Raw genomic sequence first — 25,901 nt, 5'->3', positions numbered from 1 at the left:
ACCGGATGGGCTTTAAGGTCCCTTCCAACCCATGCTGCCTAGAGGAAACAAACAGAATTTAAAACACTTGATTTGAACTGAATGTCATCATCTGGATGTTTAAAATGGAATGGAATCAATTTGATCTGAAAAAAAAAAATTATAATGTAATTGGGGGTTAAAGTGTTACTGGATCCTCCTGAAATGCAATTAGAGAGATACTATTCATGTTGTGAACAGCATACCTTTAATCTTAAACTATTTCAGAAGCTCCATTTGTGTGGTTTTGTTGCTCTGCATTTGCAGAAAAGTTCCAACCTAGGTTAATAATATAGTGGCAGTACTTCACCATGCTCTCCAATGTGCAGAAGTAGCTATTAAACTGTCAACAGCACTAAGAGATGATATTTTGATGGCAATGGATAGGAACCCCATCTTCATGCTTGTGCTACTCAACATTTCTGTAGCTTTCAAGCACAGTCAACCATAATTTGTCACTGACTTGTATACGTGACACTGGCTGAATGGGTAGGTTGAGCTACAGCTGTGTCAATCAGTTTTTCAGGCAAAACTTGCAGAGCATCCGTAGACAGCTATTCCTTGCACTCATTCCTGTTCACCATCTACCTGGAGACCTCTAGAGAAATTGCAGGACATGCCAACTTCATCTCTGAAGCTGTTCTGCTGATATCGACCTGCATAATCCCCTTCCACAGCTGCAGCCAGAGATATCGTTATATATACGGAATGAAAAGCAAATTTGCTCTCGGTACATCCTGCGGGAAAATGTTTCCCAGGACTGAGTTGGCCAGTATCTGGCTGGCCATCTTCTCCCTTTCTGCCTAACCTTTCCTTTAATGCTGCACAGATCCTAAAGGACGTTTTCAACATTTAGTGCAGGTGAAGAAATAGCGTTATTTTAGGTGAAAACATCATCATCATCTTTGGCCATGGTTAGAAGCCCACCACAGGAGGGGATGAGCTCAGCACTGATCTCTGTAATCACCACCTTGAAACCCTGCTGCACCTGCAATCTGGAAGAAACAAAACGTTCTAGTTGGTGCCAAAATCTAGCAGATTATCACAAACTTCTGTCCCTGCTGCAGTTTTAAGCTGGGGATCAAAGTCTTGGAAGTCATTCAGTCCCATCTGCATCAAAGACTGAATGAAGTTGTGCTTCTCTCAGTCTAAAACAGTCTAGAATAAGAATATGAGAGGCAGAAAAAAGCTTCACTTATTGTTTCTCAGACAAAATCAAATTGTTTTGTATCCTGGTGCTCCAAGTTATTTTTCTTTCTTAACTGGAATGGTGAGAAAATTGTGGGAAGAAAAGTGCGTCCACCTGGGTTGTTCTACAAAGGCTGAGCAGTGAATATTCTGAAGTCTGCCATGATACATTCATCACCCTCATTGGCATTACAGTCTTGTGGCTCTCTGGATGAAATCTTGACATTAATGCACATTTTTTTAATTTTCAAGATTACCTAAATCACTGTACTCAACCGATAAGAAGGTATGTACTGTGGACTTCAGTGAGCTACACAAACACGATACAATGCCAAGAGGATTTTGAGGAATTTGTTCTTATGTTCCCTGCATTTTAAGTGTTTTTGTCTGCTCTGCCTCCAATCACTTTTTGTTATTTGCTTGGCAAAAGCATGGCTTCTAGAAAGGTACCTAGGAAATGCGGAGGTCACTAGTGTACTCAGTAGAATTTGCAGTAGGTAATCACCTTCTCCATTAGAAGCATGTACTCCAGGTATTTTCTCCTTGTAAAGCCCTTTGTACACTGTACTCAAGTTAACTCTCAATATCCTGTCTGACAGCAAAGCAGCTTGAATCGCATATTTTTAAAACCTTTATCCTTAGCGGGTTCAAATAACTTCTGCAGCTATTTTCTACATTTTATTATTTGCCAGTGTCCTATTTAGAATACAGATACCAAACTAATGCAATATTCCAGTGCTCTACTTAGCAGTGTCAGACAAGATGATAAAAATCCGTTTCTACATCCCAATAATGCATTATGTAACTACACGGGTAATTGATTTAAAAAAATTGTTAATTGTGTTCAATTATTAGTTTTGCGATCAATTAATCAGAATTAGGTTGATTTCGTTTTCAGTTATTTTCACTTATAGATTTCTAGATGGGAAACATCACAGAATATAATGGTGCTACTGCTAATTATTTAAAAAACCTGGAATAAAAATTAAAATATCACCTTTAAAAACCTCTTTGAAAAAGTACACTGCAATGGATGGGGGTTTTTTTAATAAAAAAACCAGTAAATTCTCAATTTGATGGGTTTCATTGCAGGTTTTTTTTTTTTTTTTTCATGTCCCTAGAACACAAATATTTTGGAAGCCGGTTCTTAGCTATTTCACAGCCCAAGAGGTCATGACAGAAATATGTGCAAAACCACGTGCGTGGAGCGTGCTTGGAGCTTTCCTCTTAACTTTCCTCGACCAGCACTCGCAAACAAAGAGCTCAGCTTCAATATTTAAGTCCAGAAAATGAAACATTCATGTGCTGTAGCTGGATAGTGTTGCTGTAGCCGAACAACCCACGCGGCCCTGCCGGAGGTTGGGAGGATGCACAACTGAATTTCTCTTCTGGCTATAAAAAAACCCCACGCATTTAGGGACACAAATTCTAACCAATCAGCCTAAATAAATCAGCAGAGCCAGGTCTGATCATCACGGACAACCCTCATTAATCCAGCCAGCTTTTCTTGAAGACAAAGGACAAAAATGAATGGCTTGGTTGGAGTTGCCTGAGCGGCATGCTAATGCGGGGAGGTGGAAGGCATGAATTATTCATGCTCTCGCAGCCTGAGCGGGCAGATCCTGGCTTTCCCTGTTACCATTGCAACAAGTGGCTGCCACACTCGGGCCGTCGCACGTCCCCGGAGAGCACCCAAATGCCTTCTGGAGAGGGGAGAATGTCGTGCCTCCGCTGCGCCCGACACAGCCGGGTGGATTTTCAGGTTAAACCTTATGCCAAATGGAGCCGGGAAGCACAGTCTTTTGTAACTCAAATGTATTTGACTATCAGCTACTCTTCTTGGAAGAAAACGGGTTGCTTTGGTAAGTTTGTGCAACTTTTGATGTTTTCTGCAACTTTTTTCGGTTTAGGGTAACTGTAGTGTGCGGTATTTCACCGGTCTTTCTAAAAATAATCTGCTTTTAAAATAACTTAAAGAAGCCTAAAAAGGCATGCGCTATCTTTATTTTTGACTCTTGAAAATATATAAACAGCAGCTACAGAAACAACAATAAAGTTAGGACCAAGCCTCCTTACACTAACTCGTATTATTTCAATTTTCAGATCCCTGTAGCGCACTACTAAACCAAAATATATTTGTCATCGAAATTTAATTTCTTGCAAGCAAAACTGAGAATCTAAAAGAAGATGTGTTACTTTTCAGAAGAAATGTTGGTTCCCTGGTGTAAGCGTAACTTGTGTTGCTCTTTATTCAGCTAAATGCATTTCTGATTGGGCTGGGAAACAGGAACTGAGACTTGCATAACATTCATACCATGCATTAATTATTCGATATCATAAACATTAACTATGCATTAACTGTTCTGTTGAAAAGCATTGGTAACTTTATTTTTCTGAAGATAGGAAGGAGAGATATTTTGTATGTAAAGCATAAGGCAGTGATGAACTAAAGCTACACTTATCACTTTTTTTATAAGGTGAAAAGCATCAAAATGTTTTTCTTTATTGTTCATTATCAGTATACCTACGTATAGTATTTGTTCCAGTTGTTTGTCTGATTTTTTTGTTATTTTCCAGTAGAGATACTATCAGCATTGCCTGAGAACTCTCAGGTAACTCACTGCTTGGCACAGTTCAAAAATTGCCAGAAATATTCAGCTCCCAAGAGCAGAGGCCTAGGAATATGAAATGAATCATGAATAAGTTTCAATTGTGGATAACGAGCTCTCCTTCTTTTTATTTGTTTGGTTTTAATTACATAGTCCAGTTTCTGCTGCTTCTACTTTCTTTTCTTTGTTTTGATCATAAAAGCATTTTATTTGACATCCAAAAGACAGGCAAACTTTGAAGGGATGAAAGTACAGTGTAATGATATCTAGTGCTAACGGTAATTAAATGCTCTGCCTCTGTTTTGAGAGAAAAAAAAAAAACAGGTGAAAATAGGGATATGTAAATAACAGAAGATATGCAAACAATGGATGTAATCCTGCACTCCTTAATCATGGGAATAATCCTCATTCATGTTAAGTAATCCTGTTGGTTTCAGTAGCCCCACATCAGTAGGTGCTGTAGCGTAAAGCCTATATTTTTCAAGGAGATAACAGTGTCTGGTTTACCTTTTTTCTTCTGTAATATAATTTTGGCAACACAGTTTTTAGTGAATGCGTTTGAGTGCGTTAGTGGTAATATTCAATCAGACTTTACCAAATGTCTAGTCTGCTTCTAAAAAGTACAAAAAAGAAAAATGGAATAACATGTTAGATGTGTCAGGGAGAAGGTACAAGCCCCACGTGTTTTCTTAGAGATGTGCTTGCGCTGGAACAGCACTACTCACCCCACTGACTGTGTTTGTAGGTTTTATGGTCCGTGAGGTATGTCCACTTCGTTTCTTTTAGGATAGGATGCAACTTTAGCAAAAAAATCACTGTGACATCTGCTGTCTCATCAAGTACCTTTGGATGTCCATAAAAGTGATGTTAATAAATATTGTTCATCTTTCTGATTTCGGTCCGTGAGTTTTGTGTTGACGTCCTGTGAATATTTTTTATTGCTGTTGTGCTCTGTGAGCTTGCTAAAATAACCCCTGCAGTTCTGCCTTGGGAATAATGTGTTTATAGAAACGTTGCGGTGGTGTTGCCCTCCCCATCAGCCCAGCGTGGCGCTTCTGAACCTCCCACTCCAAGACCACGTCGTGCTGCCCTGTAATCCAGGATGGGGCTTGGGAGCACCCATGTGCCCTTCCCCAGGCAGTGCATCTCTTAATGAGGGAAAACTAATTACTTTAAAAGCTTTTGGTACAATGGGGGTGAGAAGTGTAAATAGTCATGAACTGCTCCTGGAGCTCTGCAAGGCATCAGCCTGTGTTTGTGCTGGATGCCAGTGGTGGCCGTGTGGATACGGTCATTACCCTGTAACCATTGCAGTCATTGCTATGGAAAGATGCTTCCTCTGTGGAAATATTCTCTTACGTGCACCCTGAAGGGGCCAAAATAGAAATGAAGTAAAAATGGAACAGGTGATGGTTCCAGATGGTACACAAAAGTTTAGTGAAGTTGGTATTAAATACCTGTTGGGTTTTTGTTGGTTGCACTGAGATCTCAAGAACGAGCTGATTATTCTTTACTCAGCTTCAGTATATAGCAAAGATTTGGGTGTTTTGTATTTGCGAATGAGGTGTGCTATATTATTCATATCTATTTGCACACAGTTATCGTATAGAAACAGTTTAAAGCTGAGGCTATGTGGCTCTTCTGGGCAGGAGAGAGCTGGAGGCAATACAATGACGAATGCCAAGAGGCTGGAAGGGCAGACTGGTGGCTGCTGCCAGGGGAGAGGCTGGAGTGGCCCTTGGCAGCAGCGTTTCCTTTCACTTATGCCATGCAGGGTCCCAGCAGGAGCATTATGTCTCTCCAGTACGTCCCTTTCTGTCCCCTGACCCCTGCCCATGCCAGGACCAACATCATTTCTAACCCTTGGAGAACCCCACAAGTGTTGGTTGCACATTGACTTGAACTTTATAACCACAGCTTTGAGGGTACTTTTCTCTACATCTGTTCTCCTTTGTTGAATTAAAAAAAAAAAAAAAAGAAAAAGAAAAAAAGAAAAATCACATGCAGCTATTTTTGTTTAAGGATCCCCTTCTGGCAATGGGCAGAGGTCAGGTGCCCATTTTTAATTTTTACTACCTCTTGTGAATTTTGGAGGTGGCTGTTAATGCAAATTTCTTGAAAAGTCTTTAAAACTTGGCCAAAAAAAAAAAAAAAAAGTGCTCTAGAATGGTTCAGCTCATTTTATATCAAAACCCACACGTGCAGCTATTTGGAACAGCCTGATTTTTGGGGTATTTTTTGTTTTTTGGGGTTTTTTTTTTATACATGCACAATCTAAGAACAGCAAGAGGTGTTTTCTGTAGATGTCTCTCCTCCTGTCTCCTTGCTTCCCACCCAAGACAGAGGGCAGGGGGATGCATCTCCACTATTTCCCCAGGTTAGAAACTCCGTGAGAGCAAAGCTATGGGTGTGCATGCTGCGAGCGATGGTAAGAGCAGGTTCTTCGTGGTTTGGCAGCACTCCCTCCTTTGTGTGAGAGGTATTTTGCTGCTCTTTGAGGTTGGTGCCACAAAGGCAGCACATTGTGGCCGTTCTGCCTGGCTGGGGGCATTGCTACGGTTGACGGACTTTGATGCATCAACGTGACAGCGAGCTGAGGTTTCCTGCTTTGGGCTTCCATTGCAAAGCTTGTATAAATGGCAGTTACACTGGAATAAGATATTTGAAATGACCTCCAGTTCTAAGCCCAAGTAGTATACAAAATAAAAGGTGAGTTTGAAAGTACAGAGGAAATTTTCTAGCTGCTGGTTTGCAGCTGTCTGGGAGCCCGTGGCAGCGAAAGCAGACAGACTGGAAAAGCCAGCGCGCAGCCCGCACAACGTGCAGATTGAGCAAGGTCTGGGAGCGTGGCCCTGGGAAAGCCGAGTGCTGGATGAACGTCAACCACCTACTTTACTGGTCCCCCAGGTCAGAGCCACACAGAGGACTTCAGCTCGCACGGCACGATGTGGTTGCTGGCTATGGAGCAGAGCCTGGGGCAGGAGATGCCCCATCCCTGGAGGGGTTCAAGGCCAGGCTGGATGAGGCTTTGGGCAACCTGGGCTAGTGGGAGGTGTCCCTGCCCATGGCAGGGGGTGGCACTGGATGGGCTTTAAGGTCCTTTCCAACCCAAACCAGTCTATGATTCGATGTGTCTATGGTCTGGCACGTCCTTGGGATGGGACTTGCCACATTTGCTGCGTGTAGGGCAGTGCAGAGCTGTGCCGTGACCAGGGACCTGTCTCCCACGGAAGGGAACCGCGAGCCATTGTGGGTGACTCAGTTTGGTCTTTAGCCTTAACAAAAGACTAAACCAACATAACTACTTTAATTATATGCTTATTAGTAGCTGTCTAGTGTCTTCTAAGTGGGAAAGCTGAGCTGGTATGACTGCACATATTAAGTACAACAAGAGCACAGATAAAACTGCAATGCATATGACCTTAAAATAGAGGTTTTTACTTGTTCTCCATCTGTTCCTTTGCTGTAAATCCCATTCTGTGCCTGAGAGCAGCCAGGCCTGGAGGAGCAGCAGTCCTCACCCTCTTTGTGCTCCAGCCCAACCCCAAGGGGATATCTTCAAGAATGTTCTTCTCATACAATACTGCTTTCATTTCATGGGATATTTCTGTCTCTGTATCTCTCCAGAGAGGGAGGGATGAGCTGAGGACAGTCACACTGAAACCTATGTGTGTGGTCCCAGGTGCAAACCTGTCCCAGATGACAATCGGTGATGAGCAACCCGCGTTAATCCCGGTTGTGTGTGATGGTGTAATGCATCAGTCACACTCCCCATGGCTTGTAGAACGATTCATCCTCAAGTCTTGAATTGCACAGTTCTCTGGGAAAGTGCATTTCTTCCTCCCAGTGGGGTGATCAGTTCAGGAATTATCTGAGCTCCTGAGAAGGTTTTTTTTTTTTGTGTACACCCAGTGATGTCCAAGGAAGATTCAATTTCTTGAGCAGAAGAGTGGGTAGGGGGGCAAGAGGAGAGAGCCCCAAGCTCTTTTCTGGTTGAACTGCAGATGATTAAATAATTCAGAGCCACAGAAAGGGAAGTTCTGAACCTGCATGTCAGCCTTAATATATTTAAATGACAGCTACTGAGCTGTCACCTCATGGTTGACAGTAATTACTAACAGGCAGAAAGCAACTGTGTTCATAACCTGCATTTGAGGAAATCTAAGATGGAAAGTATGTTGAGGGTCCATGCCACAGCCTTGTCATGTAGCCACGGCTGACAAACGAAACATCTCCTCCGGATCTGAATTAGCTGTATGAGATGAGTGAAAAACACTGATTGAAAACTTTTCATTTCCCAGCCTTCAAGAACTGACTCATCTATGGTGCGTGTTGCTGTATGGCGCTGCTAGTGCAATTTGCTGGAAGAGTCTGTTCCTTTTCATTCATTAGTTGACAGGGGTGTCTTTCAAAAGGATTTCTAGCGTTATGAGCACTAAATGATAGTATACTTTCAAAGGTTAAACCGTTTGATTTTTATTTTTTTTAGTATCATTTGCTTATGTTCAGAGAAGCTACATTAGGAATATTATTAGATGCTGGAGTCTCCCTCTAACTGTTACGGTAATGAGCAACTGTTGGAAACTGTTTGATATTTCCATGGTTTGAGGCATCAGTGGCCCCAGAGAGAAATATGTTATCTTTCAACCAAGTCTTTAATTGTTTCCTGAGTTGATAAAAGAATTAATCTATTACTGGCAAGATATTCGCTTCACTTGTGGGTGAATCTTTAAAAACCTTTTCGGTTGCTGTCAAAATCAAGTGATCTGCACGAATTACTCTGAATAACACTGCCGAGTTTTTCTGTAGCAACCACTTTGTCAGTTTTCTGCTGTTTTCACATTTCCTGGCAACACGTTTCCACAAAACCTTTGTTCTCGCGGTGGAATTAGGGTTGCGACCCCCTCCTGTGGCACTGTCTGACACCTGAGCAACTGGGAAAATCCACTGGAAGCGACTGTTGGGCATACAGCCATGGCCAGTATCTGTTTTGAACATGCGTAATTGTTCCTCCACTCCCTGAAGGCTACACGCAACCTCTCGCAGAGTGTTGAATCCTGACTTGTTGATGGTGTGTTACCATTAATAACCAGGGTCCTGCATAGGGGTGTATCGCAAACAACTAAATATATGTCTTTGCTGCCTTTATAGAAACCTTTGTGATGATTAAAGACCACGAGCATAGGCTTGAGGATGTAATGGTGTAGAACACACAATAAACAGTGGAGAAATTAGCTGTATCTGTTATTTTGGCAATCTTTTGGAAAATGATGACTTGAATCAAGAGAATATAGATACAATTTCCTTTGTAGTATATAGCCCAAGAGAAACAGATGGAAAAAGCATTTTTAACAGCAGAAGCCTGAGCAGAAGGTAACACTAGCTACAGTCCTCGTGGGGAGCATGGGATTGTGTTTCAAATATATCTGTTTGGATGTCATTGATTGCCTTTATTTTCATAGTTCTGTTGATCTAGATTTCTAGTGTCTCTTAGAGTTGTGTGTATGTAAAATAAAGGTGGGAGGCAGAGTGCACAACAACCGGGCAGTCTGGGGAGATGTCCTGCATGGCTTGGCTTGGAAGTCCCCATGGGGAAACGAGGGCAAGGCTGTGGCCACACGTGGGCAGGGACCCTCTGCAACTCTTCTGCCCACTTTCTCATCTGGAATGACCAAGTGCTGCTGTTGGGATGCTGAGAAGGAGCCCAGTCTCTTCTCCGTGTCTCCGGCATGGTGCTGGTCCAGCTCTCCTCACATCCAGTATTTCAGCCGTGTAGATGGAAGAAATACATTCCCAGCTGTCAGCTGGTGGTACATGTAAATCAGTCCTGCACACAGCTCTTGTGCATGGCGAGGGATAGTTTGGAAATGTACTTAATTACTTTTTTTTTCTTCTCCAGTAATATCAGTATTTCAGCCGTGTAGATGGAAGAAATACATTCCCAGCTGTCAGCTGGTGGTACATGTAAATCAGTCCTGCACACAGCTCTTGTGCATGGCAAGGGATAGTTTGTAAATGTATTTAATTTTTTTTTTTTCTTCTCCAATAATATCAGGCTTTAACAGGCAAGGTTCCTCCACCAAGGCTTACAGAAGGAGTTTTCCTGTGTGGTCAGGTATCAGGCTTTAACAGGCAAGGTTCCTCCACAAAGACTTACAGAAGGAGTTTTCCTATGTGGTCAGGGTTTTTTTGCAGTGATTTTTTAACCTAACTTATACCCAAAGCAAGGTTTAATGAACAACTATGTGGCTGGCTCTCACTTTGCTAAAATTTCGTTCAACCATCATTTAGCTCCTGTGTCCGAGTGAATGGAAATGAGACACCCACTAAACCAGAGGCGGGTGCTCACCTTCATTAATAAAGTTGTGCAGCATTGCAAAACCAGAAAAGCAGGCTGCAGTGAGGTCCTGTGCCAGCCTGGAAAGAAAAATACAGAATTTCTCAACGCAATTTTAAAGCAGGAATTGAAGCAATGTGATTTCTTTCTCGCTTTCTCCATCGAGCGTTGGATGCGGATAATACAATGTGCATCGGCACGCTGGGTGTGATGCGCCGTAGAGTGCCCTGGGGATATGTCTGTCGTACAATCCTTTCCCTATAGAATAAAGTAGTTGGATGGAGATGCAGAACTTCATGGGAGAAAAGAAAAAGCTGCCTATTGGAATGGACATAGATTCAGGAGGGTTGCTATGGTTTCTTTTATAAAAAATCTTCCAGCCATAGAAATGACTCCTGCAAACAATGCTGTGTGTAGGTGTAAAGCGACGTATCCCACATGGCACCAGCCCGTGTGTCCGGGGCCAAGCGCACCAGCGAGGTTCAGCGCTCGGCAGGTCCAGCCGTTCCCTGTCCCCTCCTTAAAATTAAGTTGTCACAATGCAAACTGAGAACTGCCTGGTGGCAACAGCCTCCGCTTGGTGAGGAAGGTGAATGCGTAGCTAAATCACCCAAACCGTTATTTTCCTATAGTATCCTCCTCTTTTTGTTATCTCTCATTCTGAATTTCTCTGTGCTGAAATTTTTAGGGCAAATGCTGCTTGCTTCAGGTTTTTTTTTTTTTTTCTTTGCCTGCATATTGCCTTAAACAACAGCTCATGACCTAGTTCTGTCTTTTAATTGCTGCTGCAATATGAATTTTAATTCCAGCTAGAGTCCAGATGTATTAAGGATACTCGGCTCATGTCAGGGGCAGTTCCATTTATCTTACAGGCCAGTGTTTCCCAGCCCTTTGAATTCAGGGAGCCCTGAACCTTTTTTGGAAAAAAAAAAAAAATCTTAAGCCATCATCATGTATTTCACTGTTGTCTGATGATGGGAAATGGAGATAATAACTGTTAATCTAAATGCTAATATATATTTTCTTTTACAGCTTGGTTTGTTTTACTGCTCTTTAATCTTCGACTAAAAATATTAACGGAGATGAATGTGAGCCTTATGCTTCCATCCTCCAGTGCCCAAGTGAACCTGGCCCTGGGTACTGATGATTTCTGGGAGCCCATCTCTGCTCATAAATATTTAATTTTTTTTTTTTTGCTTTTTTTCATGACCATTTTTGGTGACATTTGGACATTGGTGGTAGAAGATGAGTGGGTATTCAAGAACTGTAGGTATTCTGCATCTGGAGGAGTTCATAACTTGATGAACAAGGTGTTAGATTTAGTATGCTCCAAAAAAGTCCACTTTTTGGAACAATGTCAACAATGTTCACAAAAAAATATCTTTATTGACTTCTCTGCGCTTTAGAAGAAACACTGACTGTGTTCTGAGCATCCCACAGATTTCCTCTCTCAGCTGACATTTAGCTGTTGTGCTCGGCTAAAATTTCCCTCTTTTGCTCCCCTGCAATGGGTAGTGAAGGCGACTTATCAATATGCCCTCTACTGGCTGCTCCAGAAAGGGCTTAATTTTCATCAATCTGTGATTGCAGCTTGTGAAAGACACTGGAAACCTTTGGGAGGGAAAAAAAAAAAAAAAAGCATATATAAAAACATAAGCTGGTTTAGGTTAGATTAGATCTTGAAATGCTGGGATACACTAGTATTTAATCAGCATAGAAATATAATTGTTCATATTAAGGAAACTGCAAAATGGAGAAAAATAGTAGTTTCTGATGTATGCATAAGCATGCCCTACCCTAAATATACACATACAAGGCACGTGTGAGTGGAGTTTTTCTTTATATGATGCCAGTTGGTGTCGAATGCAGAAAAGGGAAAACCCAGGGAAAGACAGCACGTGGGCACATTTAGGTTGAGGACTGGTGAAAAATCTTGTAAAAGCCAGAGCTAGGAGCAGAGCAGCTCCTGGCTGGGGCTCCACAGGCTCCTCTGCAGGCATCAAGGCTTTGCATCATCTTTGGGAAGGTGCATGGAAGAGGATCCTTGCCTTCATCGTGACAGCATCCTCTTTCCTGCAAACTGCTTGCCAGACCCTGGTCCTTGTTAGTCACCATGCCAAGCAAAGATTTAAAAGCACAGCAGCTTCGAATTGTTATCACAGTGATATATTACAGATAAAATGTATAATGCAGCTTGTTCTCACAGTGGATATAATGTTTCTGCCTTATGTTATTACTGATATTAGATGTACAATACAACTATATTTAATTAGCTCACTAAAATGCATTTCTTGCCAAGGATCTGGTGCAGCAGGAGGGAGAATCACCTTCTTGGAGAAATGCCTCAGAGCAGGATGACTGAAAAAAAAAAAAAAAAAAAAAAGCAGATAGTGCGGTCAGAGAAACAGGAATTAGTACATTAATCCCCAAGACCCCCAAAAGCTGGAGTGCAGCCTTGCAGCTGAGATTTCAGAATGTAAACCGGCAATTTAGCTGTAAAATGAATCTCTTTAAAAGGAAACTGTCATGATATCACCTACAAACATTTCAGAACAGCAAATTAATCTAAAGGTTACAAGTGAGATAGCAGAAAGACGCTTCTGGGCTCAAAGGATAAGTACTTTCATGGTTGGGAAAAAGACCTTCTGATCCTCACCCGAATGCTGAAGTGCTGCCTGAAGTGCAAAATTCAGCTGTGTCTCAGGGAGTCATCCCTCATCCAATATACTCAGATAATCTCCTGGATACCTGCATTCACAATGGCAATCTGAGATCATCAAATAAATTTTGATCTTCCATCCTCCGAGGAGGCAGGAGCCCCAGTTTGTTGGCCAGCAATCTGCATCTCTCTCTTGACTCATCCTTGTGTGGTTGATGGCAAATTCTACGCTACCACGCTGCCCAAAGCCAAAACCTCCCTCTGCAGTGCACGAGCCTTTCTCCAGCAGCTGAGCTCTCGGCGATCGCTTTCATGTAGGTCTCTCCTGCGGGAAATGTGGGCTGACTGGGTTATTGTATGTGGGAGGAGGATGGGAGAGCACGAGCCAAACACCACCCCAGGTCCTTTGTCTCTTGCAGGTGGAAAGATAAAAGGGTCTTGTAAATGGGTCTCTGAGCCCTCTTGCATAAAGCCAGAGGGTCTTTTCTTTTTCAGGGCTCACCGTGGGGCTGTGGGAAGGGTCTCCTCTTGCATTGGCTCTGCTGCTTTCACCACGGCTCCTGGCTGGGGCAAGTCTGTGACTCCAAAATTGGGTTGTTACCTACAAACCTCTCCCTGAACAGATGGGACTGCATGTCCTGGTTTCAGCTGGGACAGGGTTAACTTTTTTCCCAATAGCTAGCGTGAGCCTATATTTTGGGTTTGTGCTGAGCAGAAGCTGATCACACACTGATGGGCAGAGCTGCTGCCAGGACAGTCAAGGACTTTGCAGCTTCTCTGATGTGCCCGTGTCTGCAGGGGCAGGAGGAGCTGGGAGGGGGCACAGCCCCAGGCCCAGGATTTGATCTCAGGTTTAGGATGGAGACTCAAATTGACCAATGGTATATTCCATATCTTTTTTTTTTAGGTTTAGAAGTGAAACCAAAACTGGCCAATGGTCTGTTCCATCCCATGCACGTCATGCCCAGTATAGAGGTGAGGGACTGACTGGAAGTTCTCTCTCTTGCTCCGGGTTGTCTCCTTCTGGGTCACCCCTCTCTCGGGGTTGTCTCGGTCTCTCAGATGCTCAGGCTGTTGTTTTCATTCTGGAATTGTGTTTTCAGGACTCTCCCTGCTCCAGGATCTTTAGCCAGGAACGTGCTGAGCCTTGGCCGTCAGGTGGTGAGCAGTGTCACTGAGTGTCACTCATTTGGATATTTGTATATATTACTATTATTATCATCCCTTCCCCCTTTAATTCTCTCCCCCATCCCCGGGAGGGGGGAAGGTGAGCGAGCGGCTGCGTGGTGTGAAACTACGACACTGCCCAGGGAATGCCTGTGGGAAGTGTCTAAGCAAAGATGCTGAATGTGGGGTTTATGCAGAGCTAAAGAGCTGTTTTGGTGGCTCCCTCCAGGAGCTTGTCCAGCTTGGGGAGTGAAAAGGTAAGAAAATGAAAAAAAAATATTAAAAAAAGTGAAAAGTTGGAAAGAGAGGGCACGGGGCGTTCCCTGATGCGCTGGGATTGCCTTTCCAACCCTTCCAGCTGATAGATGACCCTGTTACTGTGTAATGACTTAGTCTTAATCATCTACACTCATTTACTGTCTGGATCTGCACTGAGCTGCTCTGCCTCTTGCTCGCATCCAAATTCCTCTTGATTACTTCCAGTGTTGGTTCTCTTCCGCTTTGCGCTCCTCAGGTAGCAACTGCGTTTTACCTTGTTTTCAGAAACCAGCAATAATATTTCCTGAGATGATTAATTTCTTTAATTTGTTGTTTTTTCTGGTGTCTGCCGCTTCCTGCTCGTGCAGAGCTCTCCCTGGACTGGAGAGTCTCCCTGCAGTACGTGTATCTTGAACACAGTTTATTTTAATCAGGGCTCCCGGAATTCCGTAATGCTTCAGGTCAATTTCTCCAGTAAATCTGAACGCATTCAGCAAAAACCATGTGCAGCCAGTGATCACACATAATTGCCAACAATTTCACACCCACAGGATCCTTGGTTGACTCTCACATTCCTGCAGCCCCATCGTTCCCATCACCATCTCAAGCAGGAATCTCGCAATTGCTAGGGGATGGATTTTTTTATGCACTTATATATTAACTATTTTTAGCATGAAGTAGAGAATTACCCATACAGTTTTCTGGTGGATATTTGCTGTATTAAAATGGAAGGACCAAAATGCAGTGAGAAGCAAATCTCCAGAGGTCTGGAGGCCAGGTTTGATACAGGTACTATCCAGGCAGTCAAAATATGACTCAAATTCGTTTCTGCTGAATTTAGCTGGAGCTCTGACAATTACAGGCTGTCACAGGAGACTTCCGCTTCTACTTCTGCCTCAATTACCAAGTCTCATGCTTCTCGTAATATTGCCATTGCTGTAAATAAAGTCAAATTCCTTCTCTTTGCTTGCTTTACTATTCTAAGGAAAAAAAAGGGAAGTGTCTGACTTCTACCACCTAGCATTGAATTGAGCCCAAGCCTCGTAGGAATTCTTGGTTGAATTTAAATTAAATATTTTTTTCAGAAAATTTATGGTTATCGATGCACTGATTTTAAAAAACAAATCCTCCCCTATTTATTGCCCATTCCCAAATTCTTGCTATAGGAGCACCTGATACCTAAAGGCTAAAAATAACAGATATACTTAAACAACTCAGGTCCCCTTAAAATTTTACAGACGAGAATCAGTAGTAGACACAGCACTTCAGCACACCACTAGATTATGTTTAGTGCTACTGTACTTTCCATAATGCATTCTGTTCCTTACGCAGCCTAATACTTGTTTTCCTTTTTGCCTATTATTGCATGCTGAAAAGATGTTTACATTAAGCCGTTCGTGACTCTTGGTCTTTTTCCTAAGTGATTAGGTTGATTGCAGCTCAATAATGTTTGAGTAGTTGAAATTATTTCTTGCACTTCATGTTCATAGCGATCCCGGTCTATATACAGCTCCTGAACCGTGTCCAATTCTGGGACTCATTAAATGTGCATGTGTCAGGCAGGCTCCACTCCCAGTATAAGTGCTTTCCTCCTCTTGCTTCTCTCCTTTTCCAACTGGGGTTGCATGGGCTGATGGCAAGAAAGCGTATCAGCAGAGGAGCATCCCTACAAGAGCTCTTCTGTTGAAATGAAATTCCTCTACACCTGGGATTCCCAAACTGTGAAGAAGTGCACACCCAGCATAGCACTACTAGAATATTGCATGGGTTGCTCCCAAATCCCTTCAGAGATAAATGCTTTCATATAGGCAGTAACTAAAAAAAAAAAAAAAAAAAAATCCATATCTTGTAGAGGTCCTTGCCATACCCCTATGACTCTACCTCCCTTCCAGCTCAGGTGAGCTCCTCCTCTTAGACACTTACCCCAAATAGCTGCAAGGCATTAGGGCTGATGGGAAGAGATGGAATGGGATTTGACTTCTGGATGGCAAAGGTGGTGTTGAGGATTGAAGTATGTGAGAAGTTGCAAGAAGGCTGGGAGGTGGGAAATATTTTAGGGTCCTTGGTAGGGGTGTAAGGATTTGACATGGTTTAACAGAGGAAGAAGTAATTGATGGATGTCTTGCACTTGTGCACACGTGTATCTCTGGTACTGAACAGGTATCTTTAACCAGGGGTGACACCACAAGGTTAAGAAATAGGTGGTAGTAGGATCGAAACCCCATGGAAGAAACGTGGTTTCACAAAGCAGAGTTAGAGTTTACTGCCACCGGTGTTGGTTTTACAGCAGCAGAAGGGAATGGCTGGGCTGCAGTTCTTGGTTCTTATTTTTTAATGTCCTTTATGAAAGTACTTTTTGTAGTGCAAAATGCATGAGCAGTCCCTGGAGCAAGCATTTCCTTTTAGTGGTGGATTGCCTCCCTCGTTCCTTTATGTGCTTGCTTTTATCCCATGAACCTTCTGTTTCACCTGGCCCACCCTCCAGCCTGGCTTTGGGTTTGTGCTGGCAATAGGGAAAACACCCTTCTGGATCTCAGGGCTGGAGTTAATTTCCCATTTCGTTAGGCCCTTTAATGAGCCATTTACATAAAACTAGAGAATCTGAGACACCTGACATGAGGGGGTGGATCTGAGCTGTAAATCCCAGCACCTGGGACTAAGTGGGAATGGAGACATTCCCTCCCCATTAGCCCATCGGCTGGTTTGGGCACCCTCCCCTCTGCTCTGAATCCTCAAACCTCTTGATTTTTTTTCTTCTTTTTTTTCCATGGGTTCATGGGACCAGGGCACCTCAGAGGACACCCCTGGCTGAGTGTTGAAGCTGGCAAGTGGCCTCTATGGTGGTCCCTGTCCTCAGCCACGCACAAAGCCCAGGCTCAGATCACCCTACCCAGGGCTGTAAATTGGGAGAAAGCCTTCAGCACAATTCTTTGGATACAAAAATGAGGCATGGTGGTAAGAGAGGACTATACCTGTAAGAGGACAACCGCTATGTAAAAACGAAGCTTCTCCAAAAACCACAGCTCCGTGTAGACATCCAACCTCTGCTGTGCACCCTGTGCTAAAATACCCCAAGATCTACAAAATGTCAACAATGACATGCTGTATTTGTGGAGAGATTTCATTCTGCTGCTTCCTGGTAGGTGCTGCTGGAGGGGTGAGGTCTCTGTCTTTGGGCAAATAGTGCCATTGTGATGCTTTGTAGGAAGAGGGCTCATTAACTCCATCGTGCTGTTTCTGAAGATGAAAAGTCTTCTTTTCACAGTGCAGGAGTTTTAACTGTGCCCTGGCTAAAGATTACCTCAACCTGCTATAAACGGAGATGTTTCACTAATTGGTTTCTTGGTTCATTGGCCAAATTGTCTGTATGAGGGAAATGGGAGAAAGCTCAGGACGAATTTCCTTTGCAATCCTTAATTTAAAGGGTGAATAATAATTTTACATACAACAAAACATGTTGTGTGATTTGCAGTGATGGAGTTTTGTTTTTTTTTTTTACTTTGGGATCATTTGCCACCCTTAAAGCTTTGTGGGAAGATGATCCTCAGTTGTGCCATGGTGTGACACCAGGTAGGAAAATATAATCATTATAGTATAATGTAATAATCTCAGATTTTATACAGAATCGCTTTGGCATGGACAGTTCCTCCTCATATATTGCTTTAAGTAGTGAGATGAGAGATAAACAGTAAAAATCTTTAAAAGTCAGGTTTAGTGCAATGGATGCTGTGGCTCCATTTCCATTCCAGCCATGTAAGTAACAAAAATACGTGTCCCTAGTTTACTCTTTCCAACGCAGTGCACTCGGCTAAAAATCAAAGATTAACTGAGCAGCTAAAGGGAACAAATCCTACTAATTCATCAAAGTGAATGCTGGAAAACTTAATCTTTTTTATGAATTGTCTACCATTGATTGTTATGGCATGATTGGGGCGCGGGAGGTCATTGGTGAGCACTGAATTGCTGGTTGTGTGACAGTACAAAAAAAAAAAGGAGGTTAAAAGAAAGGTTAAATTAAAGAAGCTGCTAGAAGCTATTTTCCTAAGATTAATGTATATTATCTAAATTAATGGCAGCAAACCCCCAATTAGCTGGATGTGGATGCAGAATTACAGCTTTATAAGGTAAATACATGTTTTCTCAAGCCAAAGGGTTGGGTAAGGAAATGTTTAGCCTGCCACTCTAATAGGGTTACAGGTAGATGAACATTTTCTGTGCATTGGGGCACGGTGACCTCACCGTGGGTGACAAATCTTTACAATAAATCTGTTTTTGCTTCTTCACAGTAGCACGGACTATGAAACTTATGACCTTGCTCTCTAGAGTATCCTCCTGTAATAGGGGATGGGCAAAAGCTTTGAATGCACCGCTTTGTTTTTTACAGTAAACAGCTTCGCTTTTATTTTAGAACAGAGATTTTCTTCTTCAGCCCAGCACATGTTGTTTTGGCACCAATAAGTTAGAGGTGGAACCTTGAAGCTTGTTTCTATTTTTTTTTTTTAATTTATTGAGTTCTTCTGTAAACACATATCAAAGAGAGCAGCAGTTATGAGCTTCTTTTGTTGTGGTTTTTACAGTGCATACATGTAAAATAATTGAAGAACAGAGCTGTTTGAACAATTTACCCCTTGGAAAGGGTAGAATTTTCTTGCGGGTTGTCTTTACGTGAAAGGTGAGTTGGTCTCGCAGTAAAACGCTGCGGTTGCTCACCTTCATGAATATTTGCAGTATACCATCTAGCTCTGGAGATTTGACCCTCATTATGGCTTTGAATATCAGAAAAAAAAAATCTGGACTGTAAATAAAAAACAAAAGACCCCAGAGCAACAAAACCCCACCCAAACCCACCAAAACCCACACGAAACCCACCTTTGCATTCTTTCTTATTTTCCTAAATATTTCTAAAGGATGCCTACAGTGACTTTTATAGAAGCCCTGTGGTGGGTATATATTAGCAACACTGGGGCAGAGCAAGGATCCAGTTGCATCATTATCCCAATTCTGGTCATTTAGGTTCACAATTTAATTAGGATTGTACAGAAAAAATATCTTCCATCACATATGTATCTACCCAGTAGTTTCACGTCTTCCCATCCATCTTCGTATGCCTCTTTTGAAAGCTGTTTGTGATTTTTTTTGTGGATCTCTACTCTATAGCTGCTTTTTTGACTTTTGCTGACAAGTCCCAGCTCATTTAATGGCAGTATTTTGCAACGATGGTCCCCTTTCTCGGAGAATATCAGTTCTTAGTGTGCTTCTGCTTGTTTAGGATGGCAGTTGACCTTAAGGAGATTTTTGAGGTCCTGTTGTGTGTATTTGATTTATTTAATGAGTTTACTGTATAATTTCCTTACTTCTTGGTTCTGCTCCTTTGTCAGCCTGGTCTTCTGTCATTTCTGTATAATTTATTTTTTTTCCATAGTGTCCACTGGTTTATCTTAATCCCATTGTGTTCCTGAGATGCCTGGGATACCAATATCCCTTTTTTGAAACTAAGCAGGCATTCTAGATTACTCAATGCATCTATGCTATATATTCTTATTCAAACTCACACAGTTAGTATAGCTTCCGTTATTATTTTTATATTCCATCTATAAATGCAGTCTTCCTTGTCTTGACTGTTCTTTGCAAAATTTTTTTTTTTTTTTGAGACTCTCCCTCTCTACTCTGTCCAAAAATGTAGAGGCTTTTATAACCAAATTTCTTCAGCTTTTAGTTGAGGGGGTAAAAAAAAAAAAAAAAAGGAAAAAGAAAAAAAAAAAAGGCAACCAAGAGAACTCTCTCCACTTTAAAAGCATTAACTGTGCTACTCTATTCTGCTGTGGATGGAGCCAGGCTTTCTTTGCAGGCTCCTCCTTAGTCCCTAGGGTTTTCTCTCTTCTTTCCTTCTCTCCGTTGCATTTTCCTGCACACTGTTAGGGTAAGAATATTTTTTTCTATGAGGGTTTGTCTTTTTTTTTTTTTTTTTTCTTCTGTGTCCACCTCTGTATTTCCCAGTTTGTTCGACTATCTGAGGAGAGATTGCTCTCCTTCTGAAAGCCGAGTGGTATTTCCAACACACAGAATCAAAGACCAATACCTATATATGTCGCTTAACCCAGACCCCTGGCTGGACACCAGCCCACCTTTCCTTTGGTTCATTTTTTCCTAGCTTTGATCCCCACTGCTGTTTATTTGACTTTTTTTAGCAATCTCTCCGAGACATTTAGCAAAGGCTTTGGATAGAAGATAAATTCCAAAATCCATAGCTTTTCCTCAAATTGTGTGTTCCAACTGAAATCCCCTTGAAAGGTCACTTGAAGGTTTGAAATACTTGAGCATTGAGCTTGTTGATTTTTCTCGTGGTGATTGACAAGCCATCAAGCCCATCATGTCTTCTACTAAAACCCAAGTGGTTACGTTTGGTTTTCTTGTAAAGAGCTCACCGAACTTCTTTGCTGTAGCTGCTGGTGGAGCTGCGTTATGCACACATGGAATGGTGTTGGTCATCGTGCTAATAACGTGTTTTCCGTCGTTGTACCATTGGCTGTGGACGTGTCCTATGGGATAATGTATGTAGAGCTGGAGGCTCAGTTTGATATCCTTTCACCAAGCCTGGCTGAAAAAAAAAAAATACTGAAGTTTTTGGCTAGATGGTAGCTTCTTTCAGCGTTGACCTGCCTACATATACGTTTGATGCTGTTTTAATTGGTCTTTTTTAAGCAGCATGATGAAGCGCGTAAACTTACACGTGTCATCTCAGCACTCTTTTCTTTTTGAGAACAGTATGTCTCTGTTGTTCATGGCCTTAAAATACTTTTTCATTTAGCTTCTGGGCTTTAATGATCCAGCTCTGCATTGACAAAACGCAGAGTGTTGAGTTATGGTAGAAAAATGTTAATGATTTTTTTTTCCGTGGAAGGAGATAGATCATGGAAATGAGACAATCATTGCTGAGAAGCTAACTTAAATTTTTTTTCATTTCCAGTATGAAGTGCCAAGCTTTTTTAAGAAAATGGAAGACTGTAAGTGGTTTATGGAACTCAGTCGCAAAAATATAATAGCTCTGTGTATTCCTCTTTGAAAAGCTGCAAGTCTGGTTTTTGGTAATGAGTGAAAAAGTAAATTGTATATTATTTCTGCAAGAGAATTAGCTTTTATTTATTTAAGGCAATCAGTGTTTATTATGGCTTATGCATTTGGAGAAACAGATTTAAAAAGAACATTCTCTCTTGGATTTACGGTGGGGGTGGCGTGTTTGGTTTTCACCCCAATTAAATAAAACTTTATCCTTAAAAAAAAAGAACTGTTACATATTCTTCAATCCTTAGGAAATGTTCTTCCCTTCTGTATAATCCTGTATCATCTTCTGTTTGGCAGCCCCACAGCAGCTGTTTGCTCACTGTCTTTTGATTAATTCTCTTCCTATTCCAGGGTGTAATATACCTAGTTTGTTTAGAGAAAGGGAATATGTTTCATATTTAAAAATCCCTTTTTACTGCAGTTACTGCATCTTGGCAGATTTAATTAGGTCTCAGTCCCTTCCAAATCATGTAAGTCAGAGGTCCCATCTTACTTGTCCCTGAGGCATCATTACAAAAAGTCCCCAGATGGAGTCTAGTTTCGAACTGATGACTTTACCATAGAGGGGCTAATTGCTTCTAATCTTATACATTGATGAGACTATATTTTATGTCTCTCAGCCCCAGAAAAATGTAACTGCCAAATCATCCTCTCCTGTAATACGTGGGTTATTTCTCCATTAAACGGTCTGGCTTCACAAATGACAATCCCTTCCTGCCAGGCTCTTGCATTTCAATCCATAATTATTTCTGGCACGCGGTTCTGTCCGATGAGCCCTTGTTAATCCGTGTTATCATCTCGGATAAACTGCTAGGGCTGGTTGATTTAAAATAGGAAAGGGTGAGCAGAGCCCGAGTCCTGGGGACATTCAGGTCTTGCTCTCCAGGGCTGTGTTTCACTTAGCCCTGCCTCGAACCGCTGGGTTTGTCTTTTTAGGAGCAATAACCTCCATCAGATCTTTGAAAGAAGCGACTCAACACTTTCACCTTCCAAGAGGGGAAAATGGTATTTGAAATTCTGGAATGCATGAAGGCATGGGAAGCCTAATCTAGTCTAAACTGCCTTCAGTCAGCTCTTTTAAGCACCGGGGAAGAGCAATGAATATCTAAAAAGCAGCAAATAACCACGATTGTGCTCTGATTTCATGGCTGTATGAGACAGAGGTCAGCAACATGACGCTGGTTATTCCTTCCTACAAAGCAGTGGCTGTTGTTATAACTTGTTGTAGGCAAAGGTGTTGGAAACTCCTCATTCAAAGAAATATTTTATTACAGCATTCCTTCATATCGGATAGGTTTCCTTCCCTGCTTCTTTCTCGATGAGTTTTGAGCCAGCCCAATGCAGCTGACCTTGGGGTTGGCTCTCCGAAGGAGTTTATTCCAGGGATCTGAGTGTGAAGTTATAATAATTTGGGTTTAGTATATTCCTGACCTTAATCCACCTCTGTCAATAAGTCACCCCTAACTGGACATTTTGGTAGAAAAGCAGGGGGTTGGGAAAATAAAGATGAGAAAAATAAAAAAAATAAAGAGATGGTGGAACTTTCCCTTGGCTATTTTCAGGGAAGTCAATAGCATCTTATTGATTTAGCTCTTACTTTTTAAAAACAAGAGGGAACTAAGTTGGCTGTGCTGTCAGGGAAAAAAAAAAAAACCCAACACACCAAAACTCAAAACAACAACAAAAATCTCAAACCCCCAACCTGGAAAGTCCTGGGAACATCATGGTGTTATCACTATGGCTGCCACAGCCAGAAACACTGATTTATACCCAAGATACTGAAACATTTTGTCCCCAGTTTGAATGCTTTATTTAAATTTTTAAAAAGGGGGGGAAAAAAAGGCAACAACCCACCACCTAATTGTGGATTAATAAACTTTCCTTAAGTGTTGAATGAAGTCTATAAATCTGCCTTTATATACCTATCAGCATTAACATTCTGGCCAAGGTGTTAATCCCAATATTCCCCTAACTAATGCAGTAATACATTTAGAGCAGTAAAATGGTCCTAAATCACTATGACATAGACTAGACTGGTGTTCCAAAAATAATCCTTTCAGCCTAGTGCATGAGAAGCATTTTTGCCCTTTTATTTACAATACCATAAATGACTTGCTGAAATTTTTGTTTCTTTGTTTACATGACAGACGGCTTCTATCCCTCTCAGCATACAAATAGTATACTTATGAGTGTATTTTAGTTTTTTTTTTCTTTTTAAGAAGGCAATATGCTGAAAGCTCATGTTTTATTCCTACAGCATGTGTCTGTGTATAACATCAGTATATATGCTATAGGACTGTGATAGCGATGTAGAAAAGACTAGCCCTAATTTTTTTTTTCTTTCTTACTCTTATTTGAGCTTAGTCTTTTGAGTGACTAAAGCAGCACATGAATCTTGTGCTAAGCCTCTAAAGTTGGCTTCAACTGGTAGGATTTTAATTTATAGTAACTACTTCTGCTGTAAAAATTGGCCTTTTAGTTTCAAGTTTCTTGAATAACGCAGCGCTCTGTAGAATCGATACCTGTGTATAGACATCTCTTCATCATTCTCACTAGCCAAATTGCATATATGTATCATGGGAAACAAAATACGGGATCTCGAAGCTCCAACAGGAGAATAGATGTCCATTACTAGCTTGTGACCCTGTTTGCCTCCTCGTGGCGGGGCAGCTGTCGGAGTGCTCTCAGCATGGATTTATGCATGCCCTAGCAAAGGCCAATCCCTTCTCCATTTCATTTTTAGACATAAAAGTCTCCAAGGTGACTTTTTGGAGTGGATATAAATATGTCTATTAGAAACCAAAAAAACCCAAACAGCAGAAGAACAGCCAAAACCCCATCCCATCCTAAAAAACCATTGGAAGTTAAGGGAAGTAAGTTCCCATAATAAAATAAAGACATCTACTTGATGGCTGTGGGCCCAAGAAAATTAGGGTAAAAAGAAGACGTAGTTGTGCTGAAAGGGAGGGTACATGCTTCTTGGAGAAATTGTTATTGCTAGAAATTGGTGGAAATTAAGTACTTCACTGGCCTCTCAGCTACCTGCAGTGGTTTTGTGGCTGGGGATTTAGCCAGGACACCGTCCTAAAACAGGGAGGTGTGGGACCAGCAGCAGAGTGAGAGACGAGAGTACCCGCAGTAGTGTGTTAGATACCTGAGGTGACACCGGGAGTACTGGTGTTATGGGGGAAAACGGGTGGGAACTGTATTTCCACAAGGATTCAGAAACCACATAGAACTTTTTATGTTGATACACCAGTAGCTGAGTGAGTTAATGCGACTGGCAATCCACTGGCACAGTGCATGTGCAAGTCTGCTGCAAGGAGGTCAGCTTAAGAATGACATATTCCATAAAATGCCAACTGTTTCCAAGGTATTTTAATTTGGTGCTTTTGCTTGGGTTAGAGAAGGTGAGGGGGGAGAGTCCTCTTCTGTCATGAGTGAGTTCAAAGTGGGAGCCAGCCCAAAATGGAGAGCAGAGACCCCAAAGTATTATTTCTTCCATAAAAGAAAATTCCACCTGAACTTCTCCTTTGCTGAAGCATCCATCTCTCCCATTCCCAAGGCAAAGCTCATTGCTCTTGGCTTCAGACAGATCATCACCTGGTCACGTTCCACCTGAGCATCAGTGTGGGTTGTGAGCTCTTAGCATACTCCTTGTTAAGCTTGAAAATGCTCGGTTATGTCCTCTAGGTCATTCTGCAGCTTCTAGCCAGACAATTTAATGGTAGTTAATGATAGAATATCTGTAATGACCAAAGAGATTTCTGAAAGCACTCAGCAAAGTCTTTCTTCTATAACTGGTGGATCTGAAGAGACCTTTGGGCTCAGTCCTCATTGCAGAACACCCAGTGGAAAGACCAAAATTGGGCCAGAATTTGGCTAGGGGAGCGGCACTGGCTGAAGAGTGCAGTGAAATTATTTAATGGCTTATGCGTTGGCTCTGGATCAGAGATTGACGCTGACCAGAACAGGACAAAGTGGTGGTGGGAATCATCCATAAAAACTTAATTTTTCCTTTGATAGATAGTTACTTCAGCACTTTGTTATACCAACCCAAGCGGTTCTGTTATTCCTTCACACTGCATTATTCCAGGTATTCTCTGTAGTAAAATCTGGGAATCCAATGCTGTGTCCATCATTTAGGAAGGTGACTACTCCGGTAATGATTTGCTATGTGACTTTAAACAGAACAGATGTTGTACGTGATTATGTCTAAGGCACAGCAATACTGGGGTTAAACAGTTATGGAATCATTAGAACAACTTCCAGCATTTAATTTTTCTTTAAGCACTCTGAATTTCCCTAGTCTTAGCATGAGATTTACACCTTTTATTTAGAGAGTGAAAACAAAAAGATGAAATTGGAAATACAGGCTAGCAAGGCATCCATTCATGAGCAGCAGAGCTGATGAAGCCCATGAGTTGGTACCTTAAGACCCAAATCTCACCTTGGTGCTGCCCCCTCCACCCCGCATCTCCCCACCCATCCCTCTCCCATCGGCCCCCCTGCGCCTTCTCCCTGCTCCCAGGACGAGGCGCAGCACCCGCCCCGAGCGATGCGGCACCGTGGATGCCCTGCCCAGCTGGTGAGCATTTCCACG

The 25,901-nt window shown here is 42.0% G+C and overlaps 1 protein-coding gene across 1 annotated transcript in view; it reads left to right on the top strand.

Annotated features, from left to right (window-relative positions):
• Nucleotides 1-2,902: 2,902 nt before the first annotated feature.
• Nucleotides 2,903-25,901, top strand: part of LOC104463126 (centrosomal protein C10orf90-like) — a gene marked incomplete at its 3' end in the record, with an annotated part of 53,799 nt that continues 30,800 nt past the window's right edge. Inside the window, exon 1 of the mRNA XM_010075330.1 lies at nucleotides 2,903-3,068. Within this exon, the coding sequence (XP_010073632.1) occupies nucleotides 2,903-3,068 (166 nt within the window). The remainder of the gene's footprint in view (nucleotides 3,069-25,901) is intronic.

This window comes from Pterocles gutturalis, unplaced genomic scaffold (genome assembly GCF_000699245.1).
Source record: "Pterocles gutturalis isolate BGI_N339 unplaced genomic scaffold, ASM69924v1 scaffold15437, whole genome shotgun sequence".
In the NCBI taxonomy this organism is placed as follows: domain Eukaryota; kingdom Metazoa; phylum Chordata; class Aves; order Pterocliformes; family Pteroclidae; genus Pterocles; species Pterocles gutturalis.
Note: the sequence above shows the minus strand (reverse complement) of the source record. Positions and strands in the feature narration are given on the sequence as shown.